At 47.4% G+C, this 16,315-nt stretch overlaps 1 protein-coding gene across 1 annotated transcript in view; it reads left to right on the forward strand.

The window, feature by feature from the left end:
- The window catches only part of RNF128 (ring finger protein 128, E3 ubiquitin protein ligase), a 37,382-nt gene that overhangs the window by 11,260 nt on the left and 9,807 nt on the right, over positions 1-16,315 (forward strand). Inside the window, exon 2 of the mRNA XM_021406523.1 lies at positions 12,411-12,658. Within this exon, the coding sequence (XP_021262198.1) occupies positions 12,411-12,658 (248 nt within the window). The remainder of the gene's footprint in view (positions 1-12,410; positions 12,659-16,315) is intronic.

Genomic DNA, 16,315 nt, shown 5'->3' on the forward strand with positions numbered 1-16,315 from the left:
TCCGGGCTGCCCATCTGTCAAATGAAGAATGAGCTCTGGCTGCGTTCCAAGCCTGTGCTTCCTGAGAGCGGCCCTGGGCTGAGGGCTCCTGTCTCCTGGCGGCAGCAGGGCAGGTGCCGGGCCGCGGGTCGGAGCTTCCTCTGGCTGCTGTGCCCGTGCTGTGGGGTGGGCGTGCAGCACCTCCCCGCCGTGCCCGTGTCCTGCCCAGTGCCAGCGCTTCGGGCAGCCCCACCCTGACACCGTAGGGAGGGTGAACAGGAATTTAAAACCCGGGGTCTGGGCTCTTGTCTCAGAGGCAGAGCTTTCTGGTGTAATCGAATCGTCTGCTGGCAGATGGATGGAGCTGTTGGAGAGGGTCCATGAAGATGCTCAGAGGGCTCGAGCACCTCTCCTGTGGAGACAGGCTGAGGGAGCTGGGCTTGTTCATCCTGGAGAAGAGAGGACTCTGGACAGACCTTGTTGTGGCCTTCCAGTGCTTGAAGGGAACTTGTAAACGGGAGGGGGACTGATATTTTACATGGGTGGATAGTGATAGGACAAGGGGGAACGGCTTTGAACTACAAGAGGGGAGATTTAGATTACATGTCAGGAGGAAATTCTTTACTCAGGGGGCGGTGAGGCCCTGGCACTGCTGCCAGAGCTGTGGGTGCCCATCTCTGAGGTGCCCAAGGCCGGGCTGGGTGGGCCCTGAGCAGCCTGAGCTTTGGGGGCAGCCAGCTCATGGCAGGGGTTGGGGCTGGGTGGGCTTTAAGGTCCATTCCAACCTAAGCCGCTGTATGAAATGCTGTCAGGACTTGGCTCTCATTCCTCCTGCCGCCCTGACAGCAGCATTTCTGCTTGCTGTGTGCCTGCATGACCCAGCAGCTCTGAGGAGCTCTGTTTGCTCTGCTGACCGGGGCAGATCACCACTGAAGCTGTTTATGAGGGGAGGGTTTCCGCCTCTGCCCCCTGCGCCATCCTGGCTGCTGGGAGACCTATGGCATCTTAATCCTGCTGGCAGCTGTTCCTTGAGACGAGCCATCTGCTTGCCACGGGGCTGCTCCAGGCGGAGCACTCCCTCCCTGCCCGTGCTGCCTGCAGCTCTCTGCTGAGGGATTGATGCTGGCTGTCCTGATCATCGCACACTGCAGGTTCCAGGCCCCAGGGCGTGATGAAACTTCCCAGCCAAACTGCTGTCAAGCAGGACGGTGACTTTCTGGAGAAGACAGCTTCTGTCTTCTGTCCACTGCGAGGTCAGCCTGGGCTTCTGGAGCAGCTCCTTCTGTGAAGACCTCAGAGTGCCTGTGCTGCGCCATAGCAGCCTTGTCACCCCGCTTTGAGAGCGTTCTCGTCTTACAGTCAACATGTTTAGTCTGACGAATCTTTATTGCTTATATCAGTGCTCTGTGTGGAAACTTTCTGGCATGCCAAGTTATTAAAAATAAGTAAATAAATAAATCCTACCAATAAAAACAGCGGAAAGCAATAAATAGCCGGATCAGATGTGATTAAATCCTGCTTAAGCCTCTCCAGCACATAGAACGTCAAGGATTTAACGGAGTCCAAAGTAATATTTACTTTGTACTTTTATAAGCGCAGCACCTTATCAATTAGCAAACTTGAGTTTTAATCATGTTCACTTTAAGAAGATGGTACCTCTCTGTGGCAGGCTGAGCAGAGTTTCAAAGTACAGCTCTGTGCTCTCTGCAATCTATATTGACCTTCTAAAAAAGACATTTGGTTGGAGAAAAACAGCAGCGTGTGTTGGGGAGAAGTGCGCAGTAAGAGCTGGTTTGTTTTAAAGGTGGGCCTTGACTTAAGAAAGAAGCAGACTGTTAGGTGGCTGTGGTGCCAGGGTGCGTTAGGATGGAAAGTGTTTGTGGGTGGTATGTCCCTGCACTTGGTGAGGGAGGATTCTCTGCTGGTCAAGAAGTTGTTGCAATAATTCAGTTTGGTTTCTCCTGTTGTGTAACTCTAGCCTGGAGGAGCATATCACCCGATCTGCAGAGGGCTTATTCGAGGAGAACGCAGCTAAATAGTTCTGGCTACAACCCTAACAGTGCATCTCGGGCTGACAAGATCTGGTTCAAGTCTATAAACCTGCATCCAAGGGTGAAAAGGGGAAGGAAAGGTTAAATGCATAGCGCTGCCACTTAACTTGTTCTGCAGGAATTCCACAAAGGTTAAGGCCAGCAGTCATACGTCTAGAAGAAATAGCATATAGGAAAAAAGTGTGCTTGTGCTCTGCTGGAACTTTGTATGAAGCGTGATATTTAGAAACAAACTATAACTTTGTTATGAAAGGCAGATGTGACCTGTAAAACTGGTCCTGCTAAAGCAGAGGATTGAGGCAGAATAGCAAGCCCAAGGGAGGCTGTGCCGAGGCTTTGTGAATGTCGTATAAACAAAAGTTCGGCTCTGCTTTGCAGTGAGCGGGGCTTGCACTGAGCACATCCAGGGCGGTGTTTGCTGCCTGCAGTGCCCAGAGTTTGCTGCTCTCTGGACCTGAGAGGGGGGTGTTTGGGTGCATGGGAGCGACTTCGTGGCTCCCTTGTTTATAGTTAAGGTTTCAGCTATAGGGGCGTTCAGACAACTGGATGTGGGCCACTGAGTCTGGCTGGTGGCCCAAATCTCAACCTTGCAGGGTCTGTGGGGATGCAGTAGTTGGGGCTGGCTACAGTGCAGAGGTCTGTGAGCACCTGGGGGAGGAACTGAGGAGCAGATTGTTGCCTGCTGCTGGTGGCCTCTCATCTTGGACCTTGTTCTTCTTGATCTAGTTTAGGTTCCTCTGTGCCATAGAAAAACATGCAGGGTAGGCACCAGCCCTTAAATGGCCTGGAACAGTTCTGTTAAGTGCCCTTGCTCTTTGGCTTTACTGGGCTGCTGAAATGTGAAAGGATGAATTAAAATCCAAGGTGACAGCTGTGGCAGCAGAGGCTTCATTGTGTGGGGCTGCGGCCCTAAAACAATGACACTGCTTGTTTGCCTCCAGTCCTGAACATGCCACTGAGCAAACAGTGGTCGGGCTCAGTGCTTTCCTGATCGTATCAAGTGTGCCCTGTCCTCTGCCTGCAGACAGGTGCCTCCCGGCTTATGTTGTGCTGACTTGTGTTATTTTATCATTAGCTGCATCAAACTCGCTCATTTCCAGTGAGAACTGGGCTGCTACCAGTGTGTTAAGAGCGGAGGGTTATAGTGGCAGACTTGATCTCACTGGAAGAGGGTGAGCAACGTATTTTCTAAATCAGTCGTGCTGAATGCTCTTGAAAATATTTGCTGAAGAATTCTCCGTAGGGAATGTTGATTGCTGTTACTCTGGAGGGCTTTGGATACTGTTAGGTAGATGGAAAGGTGGTATTTCAGTCTTGCCGGTGACCAAAAGCCACGCATCAGATTTCTGGGGCAGCTCTCTTTGCATCGTGTTGCACTTGCCAAGTGTGCTGTCTTGGCTGCTGAACTCAAGGATGATTTCATTTTCCAAGATCTAGGGCCTGGTAGCATGTGCATGAGTCTTAAAGACTCAGAAGGGGTGTGTGGGGGGTAAAGTTGGTGGTTGTTGGATTCATTTGGCAAGTAATCACTCTTAACACTATTTAACCAAATAGAATGCAGGTTGGTTTCCAGCTCCAGGACCCACTGGGAGCCTATGGAAATTTGTGTTATTTAAAACAAGGTTTAGTTTTAATGTGCTCCGGCCTGTTTGGCAGAAGTTTCCCACGCTTCTCTCTGTAGAAATCTTCCTTGCCCACAGTAAGGGCTGTGTGTCTGGTCTGGGGGCCAGCCTCACCCAGCAGTCTCCCAGGGCTAATGGGAGGCTGCTCCCGGGCAGGGCAGTCCCATTAACATAGCGTTGGTGAGGGCCACACGCTGCTCAGGCCGAAGGAGGCTTGTGTTTCCAGGCTAAGGCTGGGCTGTGAGCATGAGCTTCCCAAACAGGAGTTTCTTTTGCCTCACAGAACCATCTGTTAGCAGAGGTTTCTCTCTTCCCCTCTCTTCTGTCCTCACCATGCTCAGGATCTCCAAAGGTTCTTGCTTGTCTTCATGTTTCTCTGTATTGCTGCTGTGCATTTGCTTAATTCCCTTCTGATAGCCCTGGCTGTTGCTGCCTGTTCCTGCCAATTTTTGCAACCTTCTCAAGTGTCTTGCTGTTGCACGTTTACTTCTGTAGTTCGTATGATGAGGAGGAAGAGATAAAGCATAGTGCCAGCTGCAAAGTAAAGCAAGCTGGAAGTGGATTTCACTTGGTTTAGATCATAGTGTGAACAAGAAGGCAACTTAATAAAAAAAAAAAACTGGCGTCATAAGAGGCTGTTGCTTTAAATAACTGAGAAGCAGGCTGGAAGTGCGTGATTTTTCTCTTGGCTCTAGGTAATGTTTGGGGTGGAGAGAGCAAAGGAGGAGTAAAGGGGGAGGGATAGGACAGGACCAGACAAGTCACTTTGCCCAGGCTTCAATTGCTCCTGGAATATCAGTTCAGTCACCCTTCTCCTGCAAAGGGGAGAGCTTATCACGTGGCAATAAAGGCATGAGGATGAAAATTCCCCTAACAGTGTCTGTGATTGTGGGAAATCTTCTGCGATAGGTCCTGTTTGGTCAGATCAGTGTTCCTGATAAGACTTGGCCTCCCGCACGTGCTGGAAGGCAATAATTATTTGTTTCTGTAAATGTTGTAGCAAGTATTAGAGCAGAGCTAGCAAGCAGGCTTTGTGCTTTGACAGTGCTTCTGGGACCAGGTACGAAGCTTATGTCCATAGCGTGGTGTGATGCTGGAAACAACAGCTTTTGTGTTCAGAATTGCATCACATCCACAACAGGGGCTCAGCGTGTGCATACTGTTAGTTCACTTCCCCTTCTGCCGTAACAGATGCCAGTAGACATGTACCAGCTTGCTTAACAAGCACCAGAACCCCCCTATTTCTTACTATTTCAATGCAGCGAGGTAAGCAGCATTCAAACAGTTCTACTTAAACACGAGAGGCAGTGTAGTAAATGCACTTCTCACACGCCTCAGCAGGCAGCATGCTGAGGTGGCAGGAGGCTGCTTGGACAGTGATCCGGCGCTGCCTTTCAGTTGCAGCACAGCAGGTGGCTTTGTTGCCTGCTGGCTGGCTGACCATGGTGCAGTCAGGGGGATGCCCAGGGGATGCTGCTCCTCTCAGGCTGGAGGCACAGCTGTTCCAATCTTCTGTGTTGCAGGTGCCACAGCACGTAGATACAAGCCAAGAGCTGGCCACCACCTGACCAACACCGGGATTTGTATTTCGTCTCCATCCTCCTCGAGTTGTTAAACTGACCAGTCTGCTTTTTCGCTCATCTTGTTTGTCTGTGAAGCAGCTGAAACAAAAAGTAGCTTTTTTTTCTTCTGCTTCTGTGGTGGTCAGCTGGGGTTGTGTAGTGCTGAGGGAAGGGGGTGATGAGCTCTTGCCATGGTGCTTCGAACCGTTCTTGTGCATTCTCTGAAGATTTCTCTGCAAGATGGTGCACACTCTTTAAAAAATGCAATCTTTCATCCCGTGGCAGTTCTCTGGCAGAACTTACTCAGCTGTAGCAGAGTGTCTGCTGCCTTTAATCTGTTCATAATTGCATCTTCACTTCTCAGTCCCAAAGCACTGGGAGAAAACAGTGCATTGGTGTTCTGAAGTGCTGCTTAATTTCTTTGTAAGAAGAAAAGCGATACTCCATTTTTATTAATTAAAACAACTCTGCTGTTGTGATATCAAATGAGTTGGAGTTAGCTGGCCTTGGCCGGCCCACCAGAGAACGCTTTCTACGCAGGGAAGGGTAATGTTTAACTTTTGATAGCTGTACCACGCTGCTTCCATTCCTTTCCTTCCCCTTTGAGTGACTTCCAGGAAACGGTGTTCTCTGTGTGTTATATATTGTGTTCCTGAGGAAGATGTTGTGTTGGCTGGCTGCTGGGCTGGATCTTGCTGCTGGCTGCTGTGCCGGGTGTGAGCTGGGTGCAGCATGGGGCTGCTCCCCAGGGAAGAAGCTGGAGCCATGCAGGGGTCCATTGGTTGCACAAGGGCTCTGGCCAAAGAGAGGTAGTGTTGAAACCGCTGGGACTTAATTTCACTGCCCTCAAACATGATGCAAAACTTCAGATGTTTGTGAAGGAGGAAAACGTGACTTAACCTGAAATGCTGTCACTTGCGTGCGTGGCATTTTAGCCTTTTCCCTTGCTATGAAACACATAGGTTGCTCTAACAGCAATGCCTCATATTTATTTCCGTGGAAACTACAACAGATACAAAGAGCACAATAACACTAGTGGATAGAATAAGTGCTCAGCTACAAAATACTTCTTTTCAACATAGTCCATTAGCTGTGCATTTTTGTCAGCAATGAACAAGAGCCTGCACGGCAGTCCAGAACGTGACTTGTTTTTCGTGTTGCTATCACCACTGCTGAAACATAGCACCCACCCCTCAGTTATGGCTTGGTCTCCATCAGTGTTCAGCAAGCATTGATGAATGTCAGCGGGTGCTGTCTTTTCCTCATGGAGGAGCTCAGTGGCACACCTTTCCCTCAAAGGCGCTTCCAAGTCCAATGCCAGTTTACAGATTGCCTCCCTGCTGCCACCTGTCGTACAATGACAGCACGTACCTGAATGTTGGTGGGAAGGTTCAACCTCTACTGCCACACCAATATCCACCTCTGATGTTGTGGACCAAAAAATAGGAGGCATTGCTTTTTGGAGAAACCCTTGTAACTTCTGTAACTGTTTTACACCTTCTTTCTTCAGAATGCTTACGAAACTTTTGCCTTCTTCAGAAGGAAGCTGTTGTAGCCAGGTTCCCTTCCAGAGGGGAGGGTCCTGTTGGGCTGTGTTCAGCCTATTCTTGGTAAGAGATGTGACAAGGGCCTGCCCCTAGCTATCCAAGGAAAGCTGCACTAGAAGATCTCTTGTATTTGCCCCAGGTTATGTGTCTGCCTTTAAATGGAATGAAAGGGGCTTTCATGAGTTGACTTGCTTGAAACCAACCAAACTCAGCTCATGTTTAAACAAAGCAAAGTAGTTCCAGTGGTGAGCTTTATCTGAATGAGATGAGAAACCTGTTTTAAGAGAGGCTGGAAGAGTGGAGTCAGTTTCTGAGCGAGCTTTGACATACAGAACTGTCAAACAACTGGAAGTTAATCATTCACGTCAAAGAGCTGTGTCAGGGTCTCACGCAAGTCTGTAGTTGCCAGTGTTACGCAAAAGCACTACACGGAGAAAATGTTAATTATTTCTCTTAGCAGCACAGAAAATTAAATCTAGGTACTAGAGAGTGACAGTGCTGCTGTGTTCAAGTCAGCTGCAGAGGAGGAGGTGGCAGTGCGTAGTGATGGCAAGCTTCATAGCTGAAGCTTTTGCCTGAACTGCAGAGCCCGGTGACGCCTGGTGTTAGTTGCTGGTGTGTTAGAGCTTGCAACATTGCTGCACCGAGAGCGGTGTGCGGTCACAGAGCTGGCGTTGTGGCTGACAGCCTGAGCCAGTTCTGTTGGGCTGGTTGTGAAACTTGAGTGGTGACTGAGAAATGTGAGAATGAAACAGAAGTTCCTTAAATTCCAATGCCTGAGAAGTTTCCTTAAAGGAAAACTTGTTTTCCAGCATTTAGTTAGCTGGGGAGCTTTAGCCTTAATTGGACGGGTCCTGGTAACACGGCAGAAGTTTAAAGTACCGCAGGCTCTTTCCATGTTGTGCTTCATTTTTATTCAGTGCACACAGTGACATGCACAATGCAGAACCTACATTGAGCAAAATGAGGGCAGCAAAGTTTTCTCTCTTTCTCATAAGATCTGGAAGATAAAGCAGAGTGAGGAGGAGCGACGTGTTCCTGCTCTTTGGCTGCTGTCTGCGGACAGGCTTAAGCCCACAGGAGTGTGCGGGGGGCAGGGCTTGACCCTGGAGGACACACTGCTGTAACAGCAGCTCCTCTCCAGATGGGAGGATTTGCTTACCAAGGCCATCTCGGAAGGGACGGTTGTTGTGGCAGTAGCAGCAGGTGACATTCTGGCAGAGCCCCGTGCTTGGTTTGTTCTTGTGCAGTGAGTGCATCTGCTGTAAGCTGGAGATGCAGTGGAGTAGGGCTGAATTTTAATTATGGTTAAGGGAGCATTAAACTTTCATCCTGGGTGAGGAAATGTGCCTGCTATGTTACACACAGGCCTAGCAGCTGTCCTTTGGAGAGCGGCTGTGGCCTTCCCGTGCTGCTGTGCTCGCCATTGGTGTCAGATCAAGAAAGCTGGTGTCACCATGGCTGGGTCTCTGGTGGACAGAGCTTCCTGCAAGTCTTGTGTCGTGGCTGTAGCTTCTGGGCTTTTAGGTCTTGTCCTGTTGTACTCATTCCACCTGGAGTGCTGATGGAGCTCCTTCCTAATACGTTATTTTTTTTCTCTGTCATAGGAAGGCTTTAATAGCAGTGAGCCTGGGGGCTGGACAGAAAATGTTGTCATGCAGCTTGTAGTTATGGGAAACTTAGAGCATTCCTTAATGTGCGTCTCTGTTTCACTTTGTGAATCCCCAGAGGGTTTGTGTTGTGCTGCGCTGTAGCTACCTGAAGGGAAGAACAACTTCAAGTCCCAACAGAGAAGTGAGAAATGAGTGCTCATTACTGGTTATAGCTGATCAGTATCTGTGAAAATTGCTTTTCTCTTCATTTGAAAGGAGAAAAAAAAAAAAAAAAAAGGCAGCAATTTCAGCTTTGACCCTGAGCACATTGTGACAGCTCCCCAGAGCTGCTTCTGTGAGGAGAGACTTTGTCAGCAGTGCAAGGTGCAGGAGCTGCAGAGGCATTGGTGCAGTGCGTGGCATTGACCTGCCATGCAGGCCTTGCCTTGACGCATGCCACAGAGTCCCACCACACTGAGCAGTGCTTCAGAGCTGACTTATCTGTAGCATGCCCAGGAGTAGCACTGGGTGACATTCATCCCCTACCTGTGAAGGAGCAGGTGTTCGCTGTGCAGGGGTCAATCCCGTTGGTTCTGTGCACATCTTGCATGCTGAATTTCTCTTCTGAATTGCCAGCCCTGTCACTGTGTGCCTGCAGAGCAGCATGAAGCAGAAATGAATGGCAGAACAAGGAAGGTTTTTGCAGGCACAGTTGAACACAGGTATTTGTGCTGGTATAAATAGATGAAACTCCACTCTGCATCTAAGTAAACCTGATACAGGAAGGTAAAACTTTGATCCCCGGTCATGTACTCTCTCCTTATGTGCCAAATGCTCTTGTGTTCTAGCTCTTCTCCCCCAACCCTGAGGAACCCTTTGAATGCTTGTGTTTTGGCTGTGCTCTCCTGTGTCTGCAAAACAGCCTCTTCCAGATTTTGACCCTCGTGCCGTGCTGCCTTATCATTTGGGAGGAACCTTTTGCAGAGCTCCAGACCTACAAAGACAGATTGTGTTTGTCTGGAGACCTGAATAACTTTCCCTCTCCAGTTTCATAGGAGATGGAAAAGGAGAGAGGCTGGGAAATGTTTAACTAAACAGATTTTGCTTCTGTTTAGCAATGACCCTATTATTAGCAGCTTAATCTCACTTTCTAACTTCCCTTAAAAAACGTTGCAGAAATCACAGGAGCTGATTCCTAGACCAGAAATGTGGGTTTCTGTGATTTTCCTGCTGTGCACAAGTCATTGACTTTCCTCTTGCTTTGCTGGAGTCTGGAAAGAAGCCGACAGCTCAGGGCAGCAGCTGTGCTTGAGATACCTCTTCAGATGTCCTCTCAAATAACCCGTTGCCATTAAAATGCCTGAGCACTGTCAGAAGCCTGCACGCAGGCTGGCAGTTTCCTGGGCTCAGTGGCATGCTGCAGTACCTGTTGTGGTGGGATCCTTCTAGCAGCTCTGGGAGTGCTGGGTGTGGGCTGGCCTCTCTGCTCTGATTTTAGCAGTGCAGCAGTAGGCTAAATGTGGGTTCTGGGCTTTGAGCTTGGCTTTGGGCTAACAGGGCATTGCTGAAGCTCCTCCTGGCAGAGGAAGGAGGCCTTGTTTTCTGCTGGGTAAGGGCGATGCCCCTGTGACAGTGACCAAATGTTGGCCCAGGTGAGCTGGGCTTGGAATGTAGGGGCAGTTTCTGGATTCCTTTCCTTGTTGTTAGCACAAGGCATTTGATTAGCTTTGTGTAATGTCACGTTTGCTCTTCTGTAAGTGCCTTTAAAAATGAATTGTCAGCCCTAAAGCCATGCACCCATAATGCAAAGTACTGTAGATGGGTGCTGGTGTACATCAGCAGGGGCTTGTCATAGGGCAGCAATGCTGATGCTGGTGGACGCAACCACCCTCTCAATCTGCTCTTGCTTCTGCAGTGTCAGAGCTCTCACTTGCAAGATGTGCTTTCTTCATAGCTGGTGAAAGTCTGGCTGCTGTGGCTGCCGTGCCTAAACTGGGCTCTGACCTCAGCACACTGCCAGTTTGCTCCTTTGTGAAGCAATGTCTCCTCTCCTCCACCTCTATAGTTGTGAATAAGCAGTAGCATTGCACTGAGGGCAGCAGCTTGTGGCTTGCAGAGAATGTGCCTGAATAAATGAGAAGGAGCAGAGAACAGCAACCTGAGCTTCCTTCCTTCAGTGGCTGCAGTCAGTGATCTAAAGTCTGCCACCTGACCACTCACGTGCATTGATCCAAAGTAGCTGAAACTGAGAAATCTCTGAGGATGGGAGGAAAAAAGAAGTACCAGGAAAGAGTATTGTCTTCTAATGCCATCCTGGTGAAGTGATTAGCCTGAAACTTGAAGTCAAGTCTATTTTTTTTTTTTTTTCAAGGGTGTAAAACTCCATCCCAGCTGGTGGCTTAGTAGTTAAAATGATGTTGCGGGTTGATGGTGGCAATTCATTAACAGGCGTCCCTGTGCTACTTGCCATATTGCACTTAACCACAAGCTATATTTGAGTCGTGAAGCAGAAGGCAGAAGAAGCTTTTTGGCAGGCTTTTTATTTTCTTGCTGTCACAACCAGTTCTCCCACGCTTTCCTCTACTCTTACGAAAGCAAAAAGTCTAAGCTCCTGACCTGACCCTATCCCTAATTCTTTGCTTGCTCCTATCACCTGCCTCCAGCCCGTTTTGTAACTGGCATATAAATCCTAGCTCATTGTGAAGGGTGGTAGCTGCACAGTCTGGGTGCCTATTATGTCACCTCTGCTCTGAGGCGTACTTCTCATTACAGGAGGCTTTCTGAATAGATGATGAGTTTAGTCACACTGGGGAAAATTGCTAGACGTCATGCTTAGACACCTTGGGTCAAAGACATTACATGAGCAAGCTAGAAAATTAATAAGTGCTTTCTCAAATGAGAGCCTTTTGTGATTTAACACCAGTTCGAGTTTTGATAGGATGAGGTTTCTTAATGGAGAGAAAAAATTGGTCTCTCCAATAAAATTGGTTTGGCTGGGAGGTTAGTTAAAAATAGCACTTCTGTAATAGCCTTTATTGCTTCATCGTGTAATATCTATTATGAATGTCGTGCAGGTGATGGCTTAATGCAGTGCAGCTCCTTACTGGCTTGTCTGTGAATCTACTTTTCTCACATTTGGTTTAGTGAGAGGCCAGTGATAACTTGCTCGTCTCCCCTTTTCCCCTAAGAACAACGTTATGTTGGGACTACCTAATGTTCCCACAAATAGTATGAAGTGCTCTCAGCAATTGCTTTGTCACTTGAAATGGAAGCAGCTTTGTTCAAGTCGTTATTTAGGGACCAAGGTTGCTTGAAGTTCCTTCTGACAGTAAAACTCTATGGTCCTTCTGGGTAGGTTGCTGTGGTGTTCAGCCAGGAAAGTGAAAACTGATATTACAACGTAGATGGGGTTTGCCGTCCACCACCGACTATTCAAAAGGCAGGCACACCTCAATATTGTCTTCTCTCTGAATTTGCATTTGAAACCCGCAGCACTTACAGTCAAGACGAGATTTCAATCCAATGTTACTCAGTTATTTCTGGAAAATACAGAAGTGAAGGCTGGTCTACATAACTTTGATTGTTCGGTGCCTGGATAAGTACTCAGTGGTGCTGTCAAATTTAGGTCAGAGGTGTTAAGAAGTAGCAGAGCAGGGAGGGAGGCAGATACATTGCAGGAAGCATCCGTAAGCCACCAGCTCTGTGCCCGGCGTCTGGGCAGGAGCTGGCCTTGCTGTGGGTATGAGTGCTTTTCAACTTCATGCAGCTCAAAGGCAAGTTAAAGTGTAATTTGCCGGAGTGTTGTGTCTGTGTCTTATATGGGAGTGAGGAGCTTTGTGGAGAGGAACGATTTCTGAATATGGTTCAGCTCAGAAGTAACCTGACATACTTGTTCAGCTGAATGCGTACGAGGTGATGGCACTTACTCTAGTAGTTATATTAAAACTGCAGATGCCGGTTAGGAACTCTCCAGTTTGTTCTTTGGCACTTGAACTGGGACCTCTAAGATGACTGCAATACAACACTGGTGAACGTGGATTCTGTTTCTCTTTTGCAGGTGCAGGAAGCATTGTTGCCATTATGATTGGCAACCTGAAAGGCATGGAGATCCTGCGCCGGATTGAGAGCGGCCTGAAAGTGATGATGGTTATCGAAGTGGGGAAAAAGCATGGCCCCTGGATGAACCACTATTCCATCTTCTTTGTCTCAGTGTCGTTTTTCATTGTCACAGCAGCAACTGTGGGCTACTTCATTTTTTATTCTGCTCGGAGATTCAGGATCACGAGGGCCCAGTCCAGGAAACAGGTGAGTTGGTGTTGTCTCTGTCACTCATTGTCCCCCTGAGCCGCCATGCTGTGGATCATGAAGCTGGAATAGTGCTTGAGCACCAAGATGATTGAATTCCTTCTTTCCAAAGGAAGGAGAGTGTGAGCTAAGGGAGGTATTTTTAAACAGCTAAAACCTTTTCTAAGAAGTGGCAAAATGTCACCTGTCTGGTTGCGTCTTGAGAGTGTAACTGGTCATGCTTAGCCAACTTTCTCCTACAAATTTTACTTCCTGAACAGCAGTGCAGCAATAATGCTGATGTACTGGGGGAGGTGAGAGAGCTAAACTGCTTTTAGCTGACCCTCACACTTCCCACCTAGCACTGCCTGTGTGCTAGCTGCAATGTGAGACACGACTACAGACGTGTCTGCAAAATGGTGCGTGACTTCTGCCACCTCCCTATAGGCCACCAGCTAGGAAACTGCTTCTTGTTGAGAGCTTCTATCTAACTGAAAGCTTTCTCAGTGTTGCAGTGACAGCCTCAATTAAGTGTTGAAAAAAAGCCACTGTTGTGTTCTTTTTAACCCCCAGGTAGGCCATTGTTAATGAGTTAATTTTACAAGTAACTCTCTTTTGTGCAATTGTCCGATCAGCTGATACAACTAATGCATACAGCTTTGTCTTCAGTCCCACCTTGTCCCTGCTACTGAAGGAGCTTAAGCAAAAGCCTCAAAGGTGAGAATAAAGCATGATTCCTGTCAAAGGGGATGGGCAGCAGCAGGAACAGGCTCTGAGTTGCTCAGGTACAAGTACTTCCCTTGCTGTTGTGTTGCAAAGGAGACCTTTGGTATACGCAGTGCTTCTTCACAAGCTTCTTGCAGGAGCTACCTGAACTGTGAAAGAAGAGTTGCTACAATGACCTGTAACTCCACCTTGCTTGGGGAATTAGCTCAGGATCAGTGGCTAGATACAAAAGCAACGTTCTACTGTTGAAGGACATGTGCCCTGTTGAGCTTCACTGCTATCTTGGAGATTTCAGGCCCCCTGAACAGATCATTCTGAAAACAACTTGAGGCTAAAAGCTGGACACAGGTGTTGAGATATAGGCCAGTTTTGAGCTTCTGTAACGTTTTAGAACTGACTGCTCTAAAATGCTAACATGTGTAACCATTGTTCTTTGCTGTCCTTCACCTCAGTTTCTCTCCCTGCCATGGTTGCAGGAAACGTGGCTGCTGTTGAATGCTGAGTTCTTTCTGGTAACCAGAGCACCTAACTCAGTTTAGTTGGTACTCCAAAGTGCTGTTACTTAAATGCATTTTGTGGATGGCGAACAGTCTTCTTGTTAGCCTGTTTGTGTTCTGGTATGCCACACATGGAAGTAACATGAGGATACAAAGGAGTAGTTGGAAGAGTGGTACTGGAAGTTGATGGCTGCCTGTGAAACGTAGCATTGCCACTCCTGGATGTCACGCTGAGCTGTCTCTGTGGTGTCTTTCGTGAGGGACGGCACGGAGCCCTGTATCTTGATGCTGTCCTGTGCCTAGCGTCTGTGGGCAGATGTACACTGTCTCTTGTTGATGAATTTCTTCTTTCGTTCCCTGCAAACTGCCCCACTGAGAGAACTTGGCTCCAGTCCCAAACAGGCAGGGGTGCCCTAGAAACTGATCTGCAAAAGATGCTGCTAATCAAATCACAAGAAAAGCTTCCCTCCTTTGAAGGTATTTAACAGAGCAGTTGTGGAAGTCCAGCTCTGTTCTGAGCTTCGCGGCTTTCAAAGAGCTATAGGTGTTATTAATGCTTCAGTGGTAGACAGTACCGGGAAAATCCAGTTGGTTTGGCTTGCGCCTTCACAAACTGTTTCTATCTTGAGTTCTGTGTACACACAATACAATTTACTTTAGATTGAAAAATAACGTTGACAAATGACATGCCAGTTCCACATGATTGCAGCTGAACTGAAATTAAGGAGCCATAAAGTGCTTTATGAAGTAGCAGAATCAAAGAAGGATTCTCTGCCATAGTGGAATAAATGTACTACTTTGTCAAAGTGAAACTCAAGACAATCCAGAATTGTTTTGTAGCTTGTTTGCAATTGTTTCTGTACCAAGGCATCTAAAAACTAACCTCACAAGGATAAGATAAGGAAAGAATAACAAAGGAGTTCTTGTTTGTGAAGAGGAACTAGTAAAATGTGGCTCTGCAGTGTTCTCTGTTAACCAGCTAACTGGATTTTCAGAGTATACACAAAGTCTCAAAATGGAGACTTTGAAACACTGTTAGTCAATCAACTTAGCAGATTGCATGCTGCCTATGCAACTTCCTTGTCATCATTCAGCCCTTTGGAAACTCTGGCTCTCTGAACTTCAGTCTGTCATTTTGTGGAGTAAAGAGTTTTTTCCTCTTCCATTGTGCAGGTGTCAGTGGGTTATACATTCTCTTGGGAAGTGTTCTTAGGGAACAGTTTCATTTTGGTGGTGATAGTTACAAGATAGAAGATACCAATGTGTCTCTTTTCCAGGGTTAGGATTTTTCTGAGCATGTGTTTCATTTCTTGACCTTCCTGGTGATGTCATATTCTACCACTTGAATCCAGAGGAACTCTTGGATCGCTCTACAGAGTACTGTGATAATTATGATGTGATGATAATGCTCTGTGGTCTCTCTAGTATCCTTGGATTCTTTAATCCCACTTGTATCCCACTTGCTTGCTTGAACTGAATGGTTTCAAGGTCCTTACCATCTCAGCAGTATTTTTTCCTATTCTTTGGCTTATCTTGAAAAGTCTTCAGACTCCAAAGCTTTCAGAAGCTATCTCTTGTTCTATAGGCAGTGAGGCTGTTGTGTGCATTTAAGCTTTGCCGCTCACCTGCAGAGTTTCTATGCTTCTTGCTGTGACAACCTGCTTTTTTTCTGGTGAAGGAACTCTTATAGTTGGTTTGGTCACGTATAACTCAGGTCTTATTTCCACTGCAGATGTTTCTTGAAGGCAGCAACTCTGTCTCTCATTCAGCTTAAGCAGGGACTGTATACAGGAAAACTGTAATTTTCTTTAAAGTTGAGTGACTATTGAGAAGAGCCACTCACGTCTTAAAGTCGAAGTGAAAACAAGTTTAATAACACATCTGTCCTAATTGTGAGTTGAAATGGATCAGCATTTTCTCATGAACTGACTAGTTAGGCTGTTTACAACTGGCTGTTTTTTGTCTGACTCTATTTTCTTCTGAACTTGAAAGTCAGGAGGCCGTGTCTGCGGTCTGTTACCGCGTGGTGAGGTCTGTGAGCACAAAGGTGGCAAAACAAGGGAAGGGCAGTGTGGTGGTTTGCTTGCTGCCGCCGAGGCAGTGACAAATTCCGTTCCTCAATATGTTAACCTTTCTTAATAATGCAAAATGTCTGAGCATGTTAATCTGTGGCCTGGTTTCTTATTTGAGCTCAAGTTTTCATTTCCATTGATTTCATAAGGATTAGGTGTTGCAGCTGAGAACTGACCTAATTAATGCTTTTGGAGAAGGTGAGTTGCTTGACTTGCCAGGATTCAGAACTACTTTTGTGGCAGTAGCTATCTATGGGGAAGAACTTCTTTTGCTGGCAAGAGAGAAGCTGAAGTTCCTCACCTCCTTAGACCATGCTGGTCTGTACTGCCACAACTGTACTTGCAAGGGTGCAGAAGGGGCTGGTGGTTGAATCCCCAGTGTG

This window comes from Numida meleagris, chromosome 8 (genome assembly GCF_002078875.1).
Source record: "Numida meleagris isolate 19003 breed g44 Domestic line chromosome 8, NumMel1.0, whole genome shotgun sequence".
NCBI classification, from domain to species: Eukaryota; Metazoa; Chordata; class Aves; order Galliformes; family Numididae; genus Numida; species Numida meleagris.